Source organism: Cololabis saira, chromosome 3 (assembly GCF_033807715.1).
Source record: "Cololabis saira isolate AMF1-May2022 chromosome 3, fColSai1.1, whole genome shotgun sequence".
NCBI lineage: Eukaryota > Metazoa > Chordata > Actinopteri > Beloniformes > Belonidae > Cololabis > Cololabis saira.
In genome coordinates this window covers 55171066-55188565 of record NC_084589.1, presented here as the reverse complement: position 1 = coordinate 55188565, position 17500 = coordinate 55171066, and the positions used below count along the sequence as shown (strand labels likewise).

Below are 17500 nucleotides of genomic sequence, written 5' to 3'. Positions count from 1 at the left end.
CGTTTACCCTCAACATGCCTCATTAATTATTATAAATAAACTTTAACACCAGCTGCTTTTTGCTACCTGTTGTAACCGTCATAAATCTGTACCAGTTGTTGTTGTCATGGAAACATTGTTGCTTCCCTGACGTGGAATGATCTGCTGTGATGAGACTTTAGAATAGAAGCCGTGGTATAAACTCATTATAGCACAGTTAACAACCAATCAGATCATTATACCACAGTTAACAACCAATCAGATCATTATACCACAGTTAACAACCAATCAGATCATTATAGCACAGTTAACAACCAATCAGATCATTATACCACAGTTAATAACCAATCAGATCATTATACCACAGTTAACAACCAATCAGATCATTATACCACAGTTAACAACCAATCAGATCATTATAGCACAGTTAACAACCAATCAGATCATTATACCACAGTTAACAACCAATCAGATCATTATACCACAGTTAACAACCAATCAGATCATTATACCACAGTTAACGACCAATCACATCATTATACCACAGTTAACAACCAATCAGATCATTATACCACAGTTAACAACCAATCAGATCATTATACCACAGTTAACAACCAATCAGATCATTATACCACAGTTAACAACCAATCAGATCATTATACCACAGTTAACAACCAATCAGATCATTATACCACAGTTAACAACCAATCAGATCATTATACCACAGTTAACAACCAATCAGATCATTATACCACAGTTAACAACCAATCAGATCATTATACCACAGTTAACAACCAGATCAGATTCCAATCAGATTCTTGGAATTATCTTCTGATAGCAGGATTTCTCTTGATAGGAGGAGGGGGATTCCTGGTCTACCGACAAACGCGTAAGTCGTCGACAGCTGTTCTGGCTCTTTCAGAGCTGCCGGACGTGGCTGAAGGATCAAGCAAGGTGATCAACACTCAGACTTTAACGCTGGGGGAGCAAAGCCGTAAGCTGGATGTGATTCTTGAACAGAATCGCAGGCTGGCGGCGTCTTTGAGCTCATTGGTAAGATGGATAAGACCCTGGAGAAGTTGGAAGATCGGCTTGGCGGGAATTGATCACAAATTCGTCTGATTGGAGTCGCCATTGATGAACCAGAGACTGAAGGCAGACGGAAAATTACTGGAGTCTGCCTGTTTCCTTTCATTCAATACCATTGTTGATTCTATAATCTGGCCTTGACAGGGCAGCTTGGCCCGCTGCCCCAGTCACAATCTCCCTGGTGGAATGTAAACTGGTGGCTCTGCCCCCACTAGCCCTCCCCTCCCAGGAACATCTGTGGACCTGTTTCAGAACTGTACCGGGCCGTCTGATAACATCAAGGATGGGGCGAAGTTTTCACAGACTTACTGCTCAAACACACTTACTGATAACCACACCCCCCCCATTTTCAACACCTTCCCCGGCCCCCCTCTTATCAGCCCCCCTGTCACGGTCGCCGGGTGCGAGCGCCACGAAGGCGGCGGCCCTCACTTGGATGAACTGTGCCGGGGCCTTGGTGGGGACGGGGGGACCTGTGGGGGACCTGTGGGGGACGGGGGGACCTGTGAGGGACAGAGGGACCTGTGGGGGACGGAGGGACGGACCTTGGTGGGGAAGTATCTCCGGGTCTTGAACTGCTTGAGGAAGGAGGACAGGAAGAAGGTGGTGAAGAAGAGGATGACGGACCAATAGAGGACGTCGGGGACGTAGGGACCTCCTGGACCGCAGGCCGGACCCACGAAGACCCCGCCGAGGTCCAGGCAGTTCTGCAGGGGGACGGGGGGAAGGAGAGATGGAGGGACAGGGGGACAGGGAGGGGAGAGGGAGGGACATGGGGACAGAGGGATGGAGGGACGGAGGGACAGGGGGGTGGATGGAGAGAGAGACGGAGGATTATTTTTCCTGTATCTGAGGCCCAGATCAGGAGACGGGAACCGGTCCCACCTTCACGTCCAGCGTCTCCCAATCCACGGATTCTGGCGTCACGTTCTTCGTCCTCCAGACCTGCAGGACGTCGGCCGAGACGTTGGAGGGAACCGAGCAGCGGCACCTGCAGACCGGAACCAGAACCAGAGTTACCAGAGACTTAGACCTGGAACCAGAACCAGAACCAGGACCAGGACCGGCACCTGGAGACGGGAACCAGAGTCACGCTTTTCATTTTTCATTTGTCCTGGGGAAGCTGCCCTGTACCTGGGAGTAACAGTCCTGGGAAGTGGGAGGTCGTTGGGAGGTCGTTGGGAGGTCGTTGGGAGGTCGTTGGGAGGTCGTTGGGAGGTCGTTGGGAGGTCGTTTGTTACCCCCAGGTAGGACCGGTTCTCCGGTCCTCCCTGGGGGTAACAGACCTGGTCCTGGTCCAGGTTCTGGTTCTGGACTCACGTGTAGAAGGTGAGGTTGTCCAGGTCCAGGCCCGGGTTGACGGGGAACAGCTCCCCCAGGTGCAGCAGCTTCTCCAGGGCCTCGTAGATGAAGATGATGCAGATGAGCGCGGCGAAGGCCTCCTCGGTGAAGCGGGTGATGTAGCAGACCAGCGCGCTGGCGTCCGTGGCAACCAGGACCAGACACAGGAAGGCCGTCCACAGGCCGATGCTGGTCCGCAGGGACAGGTAGCACAGCTGGTACTCGCTGGGGGAAGGGACAGTTAAACCTTAGAAAACCAGGTAGCACAGCTGGTACTCGCTGGGGGACGGGACAGTTTAAACCTTAGAGAACCAGGTAGCACAGCTGGTACTCGCTGGGGGACGGGACAGGTTAAACCAGGGGTCACCAACCTTCTTGAAACTGGGAGCTACTTCAAGGGCACTGAGTGATGCAAAGGGCTACCACTTTGATAAAACACTGCTGAAATAACAAAGTTACACAGTTTACCTTTAATTTAACATTATTATTAATGAAGACACTAATCGTTAATGATTCATCAAAAATAATAATTCAGAATGATTAAACAAGGTAGGAAACAGATACATTTCAACATGCAATATTTAATTTCTTATATACCTTTCCAAAAGTTTCATTTTCAAATCATCACTTTCACAACAATTTGCAGGAAATCTTTTTCAATTTTCACAAGCCACTAACAGTTTTTATCAAATCATGAACTCTGAACCATGTTTGTACAAATGATCAATCATGTAAGATTTAACAAAAATGGACTCCTTTTAAAATAAATCTTTTGATATTTACTGAAATGTCTCTCCACGTTGTGCCGCTTAAGCCTGATTTATGGTTCTGGTTAAATGGACGCACAGCCTACGGCGTAGGGTACGCGGCGCCGCGTACCCTACGCCGTAGGCTCTGCGTTGGTGTAACGCGGAACCTGAAATCAGCCTTTAGCCATCGCCAAAGTCGCAAATGAGAGACACAGTTTTCTTTCACGTTAGTAAAAAATAACTCTCCCTCCAATTCACTGTGAAAATGATAAGTTTTCTTCCTTTTTCCTGCCATGTTTTTGTCGGTAGAAACCGCTTCCGTCTCCTCATCTTTGCTTTGCAGCTCACGAGCTCGTCTCAGCAGAGCTGTGGTTGGTCATGAAACTAGACTGACCTGACTTTTTTCATGATTTATATATATATATATATATATATATTTTTTTTTTTTATTTACATTTTTGTGTATTCGTTTTTGAGTTTACATCACTGTGAATGTAATTTCGCGGGCACCAGGTTGGTGACCCCTGGTCTATGCTGAGGAAACAGAACCGTTAGCTAAACCTCAGCGTGTCTGAGGAACATCCAGGACTGGATTTCCGGAAGTGTTTTGCTTCTAAATTCTGATAAAACCGGGTTAGCGTCACTGACCTGCAGAAGCGGAACAGGATCTTCTCGAAGACCAGAACTGGGCCGGTGCTGCCCAGGATGGTGAGCGGCTGGCCGGAGAAGAGAGAGTAGGTGACGCCGGTGAGGGACGCCCCCAGCAGGGACTCGATGGCACTCTGGGGAGGAAGGGGGGGGGTGGTTCAACCACTGAAAACAGTACAGGCGGTTCTGTTCTTCGCGGCCCCCCAGGTCCTTACGACGTTGCCCTAGGTGCCCCCCCCCTTACTTGCTTACTTAAATGTTATTTGAGAGGGACTATTAAAAATATAAATGTAAACATTCCGCCAGAGTAGGGCAGGGCGATATATCGAGATTTTAATATATATAGATATATTTTCAAACGCGATATGGTACGAGACAATATCGTTTATATTGATTTAAAAAAAAAAAAAATCTTTTTTTTTTTTTATTTATTTATTTATTTTTGATTTTGATATAACTTATTTTGTGACAAATTGACTTGAATGTTTTATTTGAGATTTGCACAAATGTTTTGTTATTTGCACAACTGTCAACCTCAGTGGAAAAGTCTGCCTGTTACTGTCTACATTGTATTAATTACAGTGTATTTTAATTTAATTGTTATGCAGGAAAGGGATATTTGTTTTATTTTATTCAAGAAGCATTTTTATTCTATATATGCAGGCAGTTTATTTTTATTTCATTTGTTTTATACATGTTGATATTGTGCAGACCTCTGTTAATAAAGGAACCTGTGTGACATTTGGCACGAGGCTTTGTATTAAAACTGACTGTTTTTTTAAGGGTTTGATCAGAAAAAATGAAGCTAACAGAGATGCTAACAGAGATGCTAACAGAGATGCTATGCTATAATGCTTTGGGGGAAACCCCAATTATGAGACAGAAAAAATATGGATATACATCGAGTATCAACATTCAGCTAGAAAATATGGAGATATGACTTTTGGTCCATATCGCCCAGCCCTACGCCAGAGTTAGCCTTATGCTAGCTGTTCCATTGTTTACAGCTTTACCAGAGAAGCTGCCGGTCCAGATGCTGAATAGCGAAAGCTATGCTAGTGGACCGTACAGAGCCAAGCTAACAGACAAACTTGCTCAAACAGGTGGAAACTGTACATAGATTTTAAAATATTGTAAAATGTTCAAAAGTTAGTAGATTGTGCTTCTGTAATAAATCCCAGTGGTGGAACCTGGAACCTGTCAGGGGATTCTAAAGGCCCAACTGTTGTTTGACTAGCCTAGCCTAGCTTAGTCTAGCACTAGTCTAGATTAGCACTAGCCTAGCACTATCCTAGCCTAGCACTAGCCCAGCCTAGCACTAGCCTAGCCTAGCACTAGCCTAGCACTAGCCTAGCTTAGTACTAGCCTAGCACTAGCCTAGCACTAGCCTAGCTTAGTACTAGCCTAGCACTAGCCTAGACTAGCACTAGCATAGCCTAGCACTAGCCTAGCCTAGCACTAGCCCAGCACTAGCCTAGCCTAGCACTATCCTAGCACTAGCCTAGCACTAGCCTAGCAATAGCCTATCACTAGCCTAGCACTAGCCTAGCTTAGCACTAGCCTAGCACTAGCCTAGCCTAGCACTACCCTAGCACTAGCTTAGCCTAGCACTAGCCTAGCACCAGCCTAGCCTAGCACTAGCCCAGCACTAGCCTAGCACTAGCCTAGCCTAGCACTAGCCTAGCCTGTCCCCAGCAGGTGATACAGTAAGGTGTGAGAAGATGAAATCATGTAGAAACATCTTAACAGAGTCGATCTAATCTTCCTAAAGTATTTAATAGTTTTTGTTCTTCTTGATGTGTTTTTTGAAGCTCAGATTTGAATCGAGCAGCACACCGGCCCCCCCTCTTACGATGTTGCCCCGGGTCGCCCCCTCTCTTACGATGTTGCCCTGGGTCGCCCCCCCACCTACGATGTTGCCCCGGGTGGCCTCCCCCCCCACCTACGATGTTTCCCCGGGTGGCCCCCCCCTCTTACGATGTTGCCCCGGGTGGCCCCCCCCTCTTACGATGTTGCCCCGGGTGGCCTCCCCCCCCACCTACGATGTTTCCCCGGATGGCCCCCCCCTCTTACGATGTTGCCCCGGGTGGCCCCCCCCTCTTACGATGTTTCCCCGCGTGGCCTCCCCCTCTTACGATGTTTCCCCGGGTGCCCCCCCCACCTACGATGTTTCCCCGGGTGGCCCCCCCCTCTTACGATGTTTCCCCGGATGGCCCCCCCCTCTTACGATGTTGCCCCGGGTGGCCCCCCCCTCTTACGATGTTTCCCCGCGTGGCCTCCCCCTCTTACGATGTTTCCCCGGGTGCCCCCCCCACCTACGATGTTTCCCCGGGTGGCCCCCCCCTCTTACGATGTTTCCCCGGGTGGCCCCCCCCTCTTACGATGTTGCCCCGGGTGGCCTCCCCCTCTTACGATGTTTCCCCGGGTGGCCCCCCCCACCTACGATGTTGCCCCGGGTGGCCTCCCCCAGCAGGCCTCCGAAGGTGATGACGGGCGACATGCAGGCGCAGTACAGGAACAGCACCGACGCCAAACACTGCAGGCTGACGCCGTCGCGGACGTCGCTCAGCAGGGAAGGAGTCTTTCTCCGCACGTCCTGGACCAGACCCCCGAAGAACCTGCAACAGAACCAGAACCAGTCAGAACCAGAACCAGACCCCCGAAGAACCTGGAACAGAACCAGAACAACCGGTCAGAACCAGAACCAGACCAAACCAGAACCAGAACCAGAACCAGAACCAGAACCAGAACCAGAACAGAACCAGAACAGAACCTCTCTTCTTCCGGCTCTCGACGAAGGCGGACGCTTTTTCTGCTCCTCTCCCTCCCTATCTGCCCTGCCCTGCTGCTGCTTTTGTCCTGTCTCGTCTTCAGAGTCTCTCCTTTTCACTCCTCCCAAACTCTACAATCATGGAATTGATTAACTGGTCTCTCAGCACAACCAGAAATCAGGGGGTAAGGGAGCCCTCCTGCCCCCATGGGATGTTTTTTGCTGGAAACACAATGGATTCCTGGAAACATTGGAAACCGTTGTGTTTGGTGATTCTGTCTGTCGAGAACGTTGAAGATGCTTCATAAAAAGAAAAAGAAAAAAGTTGAGAAAAAGTTGACATTTTGAGAAAAAAGTCGAAATTTTGAGAAAAAAGTTGAAATGTTGAGAAAAGAGTCGAGAAAAAAGTCGAAATTTTGAAAAAAAAGTCGAAATTTTGAGAAAAAAGTCGAAATCTTAAGAAAAAAGTCGAGAAAAAAGTTTACATTTTGAGAAAAAAGTCGAAATTTTGAGAAAAAGTCGAAGTTTTGAGAAAAAAAGTCTCTCAGCACAACTGACCACATTTTTGCGACAAGAAGTCAGGGGGTAAGGGAGCCCTCCTGCCCCGATGGGAGGTTTTTTACTGGATACACAATGGATTCCTGGAAACATTGGAAACCGTTGTGTTTGGTGATTCTGTCTGTCGAGGACGTTGAAGATGCTTCATAATTGGATTTATGATAACAGGATTTCTCCTAATTGAAGGAGGGGGATTCTTGGTCTACCGACAAACACGTAAGTCGTCGACAGCTGTTCTGGCTCTTTCAGAGCTGCCGGACGTGGCTGAAGGATCAAGCAAGGTGATCAACACTCAGACTTTAACGCTGGGGGAGCAAAGCCGTAAGCTGGATGTGATTCTTGAACAGAATCGCAGGCTGGCGGCGTCTTTGAGCTCATTGGTAAGATGGAAAAGACCTTGGAGAAGTTGGAAGCTCGGCTTGGCGGGAATTGATCACAAATTCATCTGATTGGAGTCGCCATTGATGAACCAGAGACTAAAGGCAGACGGAAAATTACTGAGTCTGTCTGTTTTTAATATAATTGTTGATTCTATAATCTGGCCTTGACAGGGCGGTTTTGGCCGATCGCTCTGGTCACAATCTCCCTGGTGGAATGTAAACAAGGTGGCTCTGCCCCCACTAACCCTCCCCTCTCAGGAACATCTGTGGACCTGTTTCAGAACTGACCGAGCCGTCTGATAACATCAAGGACATTGGCTGAGGAGCAGCTCTGAGCGAAGTTCACGACAAAAACAGTTTTCTAAGCTGACTTAATAAACCTGATTCTGATTCTGATAACCAGAACCAGAATCTGGACTCACCTGCCAGTCCTCTGCAGCTCCGGTCCGGGGTCATGCCCGGCCTCCTGCCCCGCCTCCCGTCCGGGGGCGGAGCCGTTGGGGGGCGGCGGCAGCTTCCTCTTCTCCTGTGGGGAGGGGGGACGTTAACCTCTGACCCCACCAGACCCGGGGAGGTTAACCTCTGACCCGGGAGCGGTTAACTCTTACCTGAGACGGGACGCTCTTTGGCGGGTCGATGCGTCCCACTCCCCGGGGGGTTAGCAGGGAGGTTAGCGGTTAGCGGGGAGGTTAGCAGGGAGGTTAGCGGGGAGGTTAGCGGTTAGCAGGGAGGTTAGCGGGTTAGCAGGGAGGTTAGTGGGTTAGCGGGGAGGTTAGCGGTTAGCAGGGAGGTTAGCGGTTAGCGGGGAGGTTAGCGGGGGGTTAGCGGTGAGGTTAGCGGTTAGCGGGGAGGTTAGCGGTTAGCAGGGAGGTTAGCGGTTAGCGGGGAGGTTAGCGGTTAGCGGGGGTTAGCGGTGAGGTTAGCGGGGAGGTTAGCGGTTAGTAGGGAGGTTAGCGGGTTAGCAGGGAGGTTAGCGGTTAGCGGGGAGGTTAGCGGTTAGCGGGGAGGTTAGCAGGTTAGCGGGGAGGTTAGCGGTGAGGTTAGCGGGGAGGTTAGCGCTTAGTGGGGAGGTTAGCGGTTAGCGGGGAGGTTAGCGGTTAGCGGGAAGGTTAGCGGTTAGCAGGGAGGTTAGCGGTTAGCGGGGAGGTTAGCGGGGGGTTAGCGGTGAGGTTAGCGGGGAGGTTAGCGCTTAGTGGGGAGGTTAGCGGTTAGCGGGGAGGTTAGCGGTTAGCGGGGAGGTTAGCGGTTAGCAGGGAGGTTAGCGGTTAGCGGGGAGGTTAGCGGGGGGTTAGCGGTGAGGTTAGCGGTTAGCGGGGAGGTTAGCGGTTAGCGGGGAGGTTAGCGGGGGGATTAGCGGTTAGCGGGGACTCTCACCTGGGACGGGACGCTCTTGGGCGGGTCGATCCGGATACTCGGGTCCCATTCCCCGGGGGGTTAGCGGTTAGCAGGGAGGTTAGCGGTTAGCGGGGAGGTTAGCAGTTAGCAGGGAGGTTAGCGGTTAGCGGGGAGGTTAGCGGGGGGTTAGCGGTGAGGTTAGCGGTTAGCGGGGAGGTTAGCGGTTAGCGGGGAGGTTAGCGGGGATGTTAGCGGTTAGCGGTTAGCTTAGCAGTTAGCAGAGAGGTTAGCGGGGACTCTCACCTGGGACGGGACGCTCTTGGGCGGGTCGATCCGGATACTCGGGTCCCATTCCCCGGGGGGTTAGCGGTTAGCAGGGAGGTTAGCGGTTAGCGGGGAGGTTAGCGGCTAGCGGGGACTCTCACCTGAGATGGGACGCTCTTGGGCGGGTCGATCCGGATGCTCGGGTCCCACTCCCCGGGGGGAAGGACCGTCACCTGGTCCAGGAACTCGTCGATGCCCGACAGCAGGTCCAGCCGGTCCTTGGCCTTGTAGGCCACGTCGTGGAAGACCTGCGGGGAGTCCCCGTGGGGGGGGGGGGGGGGGGGGCAGGTGAGAACCCTAGTGGGGAGTCCCCAGTCCACAGCAACAACAAACGCAGACCCGCAACGCAGACCAAACGCAGACGAAAGGCTGTGATTGGTTCACTTGGTAGCAACGCATTTCCGGTTTCCGGTTTGAAGCAGTCGTGAACTTACAGCCTCTTTTCTTCGTGTATGTGTGATTTTTTTTGTTTTGGTTTTTTGCACAATAGTTGTTCTCATCTCTTTGATTCACTCTGACCGGAAAAAGTCGGATAAACCATTCAGGAAAAGTTATTAGCGCTCGCGGGGGGGTACTGCACCGCGGACAAATGGAGTGACGGAGAAGTCCGAAGGTTCACGACGGCGTCACGGCGACGGCGTCACGGTGACGGCGTAGGCACGACGTCGTTTTGACGCAGAACCATAATTCAGGCTTCACACAGCCGCAGTACTGGACTATATACGTTTCTGCACCGACACTGTGACAGAGACTAAAGCGGTTAAAGTGTTCCCCAACCAGAAGCCATGGCTCAAGGGCGAGGGGAGGGGCTTCCACTTTAACACCAACAACTTTAGAGGCTTCCACTTTAACACCAACAACTGTAGAGGCTTCCACTTTAACACCAACAACAACTCTAGAGGCTTCCACTTAAACACCAACATCTCTAGAGGCTTCCACTTTAACACCAACATCTCTAGAGGCTTCCACTTTAACACCAACATCTCTAGAGGCTTCCACGTTAACACCAACAACTTTAGAGGCTTCCACTTTAACACCAACAACTGTAGAGGCTTCCACTTTAACACCAACATCTCTAGAGGCTTCCACTTTAACACCAACATCTCTAGAGGCTTCCACTTTAACACCAACATCTCTAGAGGCTTCCACTTTAACACCAACATCTCTAGAGGCTTCCACTTTAACACCAACAACTCTAGAGGCTTCCATGTTAACACCAACATCTCTAGAGGCTTCCACTTTAACACCAACAACTCTAGAGGCTTCCACTTTAACACCAACAACTCTAGAGGCTTCCACTTTAACACCAACAACTGTAGAGGCTTCCACTTTAACACCAACATCTCTAGAGGCTTCCACTTTAACACCAACAACTCTAGAGGCTTCCACTTTAACACCAACAACTCTAGAGGCTTCCACTTTAACACCAACATCTCTAGAGGCTTCCACTTTAACACCAACATCTCTAGAGTCTTCCACTTTAACACCAACAACTCTAGAGGCTTCCACTTTAACACCAACATCTCTAGAGGCTTCCACTTTAACACCAACGACTGTAGAGGCTTCCACTTTAACACCAACATCTCTAGAGTCTTCCACTTTAACACCAACAACTCTAGAGGCTTCCACTTTAACACCAACATCTCTAGAGGCTTCCACTTTAACACCAACCACTGTAGAGGCTTCCACTTTAACACCAACCACTGTAGAGGCTTCCACTTTAACACCAACATCTCTAGAGGCTTCCATGTTAACACCAACATCTCTAGAGGCTTCCACTTTAACACCAACAACTCTAGAGGCTTCCACTTTAACACCAACATCTCTAGAGGCTTCCACTTTAACACCAACCACTGTAGAGGCTTCCACTTTAACACCAACCACTGTAGAGGCTTCCACTTTAACACCAACATCTCTAGAGGCTTCCATGTTAACACCAACATCTCTAGAGGCTTCCACTTTAACACCAACATCTCTAGAGGCTTCCACTTTAACACCAACAACTCTAGAGGCTTCCACTTTAACACCAACAACTCTAGAGGCTTCCACTTTAACACCAACATCTCTAGAGGCTTCCACTTTAACACCAACATCTCTAGAGGCTTCCACTTTAACACCAACATCTCTAGAGGCTTCCACTTTAACACCAACATCTCTAGAGGCTTCCACTTTAACACCAACATCTCTAGAGGCTTCCACTTTAACACCAACATCTCTAGAGGCTTCCACTTTAACACCAACATCTCTAGAGGCTTCCACTTTAACACCAACATCTCTAGAGGCTTCCACTTTAACACCAACAAGTGTAGAGGCTTCCACTTTAACACCAACATCTCTAGAGGCTTCCACTTTAACACCAACATCTCTAGAGGCTTCCACTTTAACACCAACAAATGTAGAGGCTTCCACTTTAACACCAACAACTGTAGAGGCTTCCACTTTAACACCAACATCTCTAGAGGCTTCCACTTTAACACCAACTCTAGAGGCTTCCACTTTAACACCAACATCTCTAGAGGCTTCCACTTTAACACCAACATCTCTAGAGGCTTCCACTTTAACACCAACATCTCTAGAGGCTTCCACTTTAACACCAACAACTCTAGAGGCTTCCACTTTAACATTAACATCTCTAGAGGCTTCCACTTTAACACCAACAACTCTAGAGGCTTCCACTTTAACACCAACATCTCTAGAGGCGTCCACTTTAACACCAACATCTCTAGAGGCTTCCACTTTAACACCAACATCTCTAGAGGCTTCCACTTTAACACCAACTCTAGAGGCTTCCACTTTAACACCAACATCTCTAGAGGCTTCCACTTTAACACCAACAACTGTAGAGGCTTCCACTTTAACACCAACATCTCTAGAGGCTTCCACTTTAACACCAACTCTAGAGGCTTCCACTTTAACACCAACATCTCTAGAGGCTTCCACTTTAACACCAACAACTGTAGAGGCTTCCACTTTAACACCAACATCTCTAGATACTTCCACTTTAACACCAACATCTCTAGAGGCTTCCACTTTAACACCAACAACTGTAGAGGCTTCCACTTTAACACCAACAACTGTAGAGGCTTCCACTTTAACACCAACATCTCTAGAGGCTTCCACTTTAACACCAACTCTAGAGGCTTCCACTTTAACACCAACAACTCTAGAGGCTTCCACTTTAACACCAACAACTCTAGAGGCTTCCACTTTAACACCAACATCTCTAGAGGCTTCCACTTTAACACCAACAACTCTAGAGGCTTCCACTTTAACACCAACGACTCTAGAGGCTTCCACTTTAACACCAACTCTAGAGGCTTCCACTTTAACACCAACAACATCTCTAGAGGCTTCCACTTTAACACCAACATCTCTAGAGGCTTCCACTTTAACACCAACAACTGTAGAGGCTTCCACTTTAACACCAACATCTCTAGAGGCTTCCACTTTAACATCAACAACATCTCTAGAGGCTTCCACTTTAACACCAACATCTCTAGAGGCTTCCACTTTAACACCAACATCTCTAGAGGCTTCCACTTTAACACCAACATCTCTAGAGGCTTCCACTTTAACACCAACAACTCTAGAGGCTTCCACTTTAACACCAACGACTCTAGAGGCTTCCACTTTAACACCAACTCTAGAGGCTTCCACTTTAACACCAACATCTCTAGAGGCTTCCACTTTAACACCAACATCTCTAGAGGCTTCCACTTTAACACCAACAACTGTAGAGGCTTCCACTTTAACACCAACATCTCTAGAGGCTTCCACTTTAACATCAACAACATCTCTAGAGGCTTCCACTTTAACACCAACAACTCTAGAGGCTTCCACTTTAACACCAACATCTGTAGAGGCTTCCACTTTAACACCAACATCTCTAGAGGCTTCCACTTTAACACCAACATCTCTAGAGGCTTCCACTTTAACACCAACATCTGTAGAGGCTTCCACTTTAACACCAACAACTCTAGAGGCTTCCACTTTAACACCAACATCTCTAGAGGCTTCCACTTTAACACCAACAACTCTAGAGGCTTCCACTTTAACACCAACATCTCTAGAGGCTTCCACTTTAACACCAACTCTAGAGGCTTCCACTTTAACACCAACATCTCTAGAGGCTTCCACTTTAACAACAACATCTCTAGAGGCTTCCACTTTAACACCAACATCTCTAGAGGCTTCCACTTTAACACCAACCACTGTAGAGGCTTCCACTTTAACACCAACAACTGTAGAGGCTTCCACTTTAACACCAACATCTCTAGAGGCTTCCACTTTAACACCAACCACTGTAGAGGCTTCCACTTTAACACCAACAACTCTAGAGTCTTCCACTTTAACACCAACAACTGTAGAGGCTTCCACTTTAACACCAACTCTAGAGGCTTCCACTTTAACACCAACAACTCTAGAGGCTTCCACTTTAACACCAACATCTCTAGAGGCTTCCACTTTAACACCAACATCTCTAGAGGCTTCCACTTTAACACCAACAACTCTAGAGTCTTCCACTTTAACACCAACAACTGTAGAGGCTTCCACTTTAACACCAACTCTAGAGGCTTCCACTTTAACACCAACAACTCTAGAGGCTTCCACTTTAACACCAACATCTCTAGAGGCTTCCACTTTAACACCAACAACTCTAGAGGCTTCCACTTTAACACCAACATCTCTAGAGGCTTCCACTTTAACACCAACATCTCTAGAGGCTTCCACTTTAACACCAACATCTCTAGAGGCTTCCACTTTAACACCAACATCTCTAGAGGCTTCCACTTTAACACCAACTGTAGAGGCTTCCACTTTAACACCAACAACTGTAGAGGCTTCCACTTTAACACCAACATCTCTAGAGGCTTCCACTTTAACACCAACATCTCTAGAGGCTTCCACTTTAACACCAACATCTCTAGAGGCTTCCACTTTAACACCAACATCTCTAGAGGCTTCCACTTTAACACCAACATCTCTAGAGGCTTCCACTTTAACACCAACAACTGTAGAGGCTTCCACTTTAACACCAACATCTCTAGAGGCTTCCACTTTAACACCAACAACTGTAGAGGCTTCCACTTTAACACCAACATCTCTAGAGGCTTCCACTTTAACACCAACAACTGTAGAGGCTTCCACTTTAACACCAACAACTGTAGAGGCTTCCACTTTAACACCAACATCTCTAGAGGCTTCCACTTTAACACCAACTGTAGAGGCTTCCACTTTAACACCAACAACTGTAGAGGCTTCCACTTTAACACCAACAACTGTAGAGGCTTCCACTTTAACACCAACATCTCTAGAGGCTTCCACTTTAACACCAACAACTGTAGAGGCTTCCACTTTAACACCAACATCTCTAGTCTTCCACTTTAACACCAACAACTGTAGAGGCTTCCACTTTAACACCAACAACTGTAGAGGCTTCCACTTTAACACCAACAACTGTAGAGGCTTCCACTTTAACACCAACAACTGTAGAGGCTTCCACTTTAACACCAACAACTGTAGAGGCTTCCACTTTAACACCAACAACTCTAGAGGCTTCCACTTTAACACCAACATCTCTAGAGTCTTCCACTTTAACACCAACATCTCTAGAGGCTTCCACTTTAACACCAACATCTCTAGAGGCTTCCACTTTAACACCAACAACTGTAGAGGCTTCCACTTTAACACCAACATCTCTAGAGGCTTCCACTTTAACACCAACATCTCTAGATACTTCCACCTTAACACCAACAACTGTAGAGGCTTCCACTTTAACACCAACATCTCTAGAGGCTTCCACTTTAACACCAACAACTGTAGAGGCTTCCACTTTAACACCAACATCTCTAGAGGCTTCCACTTTAACACCAACATCTCTAGATACTTCCACCTTAACACCAACAACTGTAGAGGCTTCCACTTTAACACCAACATCTCTAGAGGCTTCCACTTTAACACCAACATCTCTAGAGGCTTCCACTTTAACACCAACAACTGTAGAGGCTTCCACTTTAACACCAACAACTCTAGAGGCTTCCACTTTAACACCAACATCTCTAACACCAACAACTGTAGAGGCTTCTTCTTTAACACCAACATCTGTAGAGGCTTCCACTTTAACACCAACAACTGTAGAGGCTTCCACTTTAACACCAACATCTCTAGAGGCTTCCACTTTAACACCAACATCTCTAGAGGCTTCCACTTTAACACCAACAACTGTAGAGGCTTCCACTTTAACACCAACATCTCTAGAGGCTTCCACTTTAACACCAACAACTGTAGAGGCTTCCACTTTAACACCAACAACTGTAGAGGCTTCCACTTTAACACCAACAACTGTAGAGGCTTCCACTTTAACACCAACTCTAGAGGCTTCCACTTTAACACCAACTCTAGAGGCTTCCACTTTAACACCAACATCTCTAGAGGCTTCCACTTTAACACCAACATCTCTAGAGGCTTCCACTTTAACACCAACTCTAGAGGCTTCCACTTTAACACCAACATCTCTAGAGGCTTCCACTTTAACACCAACAACTGTAGAGGCTTCCACTTTAACACCAACATCTCTAGAGGCTTCCACTTTAACACCAACATCTCTAGAGGCTTCCACTTTAACACCAACAACTGTAGAGGCTTCCACTTTAACACCAACATCTCTAGAGGCTTCCACTTTAACACCAACAACTGTAGAGGCTTCCACTTTAACACCAACATCTCTAGAGGCTTCCACTTTAACACCAACATCTCTAGAGGCCTGTGGCGGGGGATTAAGATCCTGACCGGCTACAACACCAGCACCACACCGACACTACCGTCGGACTGCACCCTCCCCGACACACTGAACCACTTTTTAGAAAGTATTTATCTCTTGTCTTGCACTACATGTACAGTCATTTTTTTTATTACAATTTTGTACAAGTGATTTTATTTAACTATTATTCTTGTTGTTTCTGTGTGTTGATTCGTGCTGAGTTCTGCTGTCGTGTGGAGCTGCTAAACAGATTTACTCAGTGATGTTGGAAACAATGTTTACAGTGACAATAAAGGATTCTATTCTATTCTATTCAGTGAGGAGTCCCCAGTCTCGAATCCCCATTGGGGAGTCCCCAATCGCTAGTTGGGAGTCTCCAGTCCCCAGTCTCTAGTGGATCACCCCCCCCCCCCCCCTCCCCCCCCCTCCGGTCCCGGTCCCCCCCCCCCCCCCCCCCTCACCTCGTCCGACATCAGCGTGGCGATGGAGCGGCCGATCTCGTGGTACTGCGGTCCTTTTCCCAGGGGGCCAAGCAGCAGGAACAGGAACCTGGGGGGAAACCCGGGTCAGCACTGAGGCATGCTGGGAAATTACTGGAGACCCGGGTCAGCACTAGGGTTGTCACGATACCAAATTGCTGTTTCGATACCGATACCAATATGTATTTCGATACTTTTCGATACTTTTCGATACTTTTTGTAAAAAGGTGGAACTCTCTCAATGTCAATATTTTCCTTTATTTTAAAGCAGACTTTGGGAACAATAACAACAATAAATAAAATAAATAATTGGCATGGGATATTAAAATGTTCAAACCTTTAGAACAGTGTGAACAAGTAAAATAAAGCAATGCCATTCAAATTAAAGTCACGATGTTAAATAAAATACTGTAGCAGCAAAAACTCCTGCTTCTGAGTGGGTGGTGTCACCCTCTCTGAGCCAGGAGCACTGGACTTCTGTAATTGGGGGAGGGAGGGGGTACAGTATTTTAATTAACATGGTCATTTTAATTTGAATTCCATTGCTTTATTTTACTTGTTCTCATTGTTCAAAAGGTTTGTGTTTTGAAACTATAGGCCACATGAAACATTAAATGGGCATAACTAGAAAAATAAACTGAGGATCATTCTATCATCTACAGGACTGTCTCAGAAAATTAGAATATTGTGATTTTCTGTAATGCAATTACAAAAACTATAATGTCATACATTCTGGATTCATTACAAATCAACTGAAATATTGCAAGCCTTTTATTATTTTAATATTGCTAATCATGGTTTACAGCTTAAGAAAACTCAAATATCCTATCTCAAAAATTTTGAATATTCTGGGAATCTTAATCTTAAACTGTAAACCATAATCAGCAATATTAAAATAATAAAAGGCTTGCAATATTTCAGTTGATTTGTAATGAATCCAGAATGGATGACATTTTTGTTTTTTTTTAATTGCATTACAGAAAATAAAGAACTTTATCACAATATTCTAATTTTCTGAGACAGTCCTCTGGGATAGGATTAGATATTGTAGGCTAGTGGAATGTTTTACAAAAGTGTGTTTTAATATA

At 47.2% G+C, this 17500-nt stretch overlaps 1 protein-coding gene across 5 annotated transcripts in view; it reads right to left on the bottom strand.

The window, feature by feature from the left end:
- LOC133440533 (sodium bicarbonate cotransporter 3-like) overlaps positions 1-17500 on the bottom strand; it is a 47697-nt gene that overhangs the window by 12835 nt on the left and 17362 nt on the right. For all 5 annotated transcript variants that reach the window (XM_061717819.1, XM_061717817.1, XM_061717818.1 and 2 more), the window contains 8 exons: positions 16395-16482; positions 9275-9421; positions 7937-8040; positions 6250-6424; positions 3807-3940; positions 2389-2634; positions 1954-2059; positions 1614-1775 (listed from right to left, as the gene is read on the bottom strand). In XM_061717819.1, coding sequence (XP_061573803.1) covers positions 1614-1775; positions 1954-2059; positions 2389-2634; positions 3807-3940; positions 6250-6424; positions 7937-8040; positions 9275-9421; positions 16395-16482 — 1162 coding nt within the window. The remainder of the gene's footprint in view (positions 1-1613; positions 1776-1953; positions 2060-2388; positions 2635-3806; positions 3941-6249; positions 6425-7936; positions 8041-9274; positions 9422-16394; positions 16483-17500) is intronic.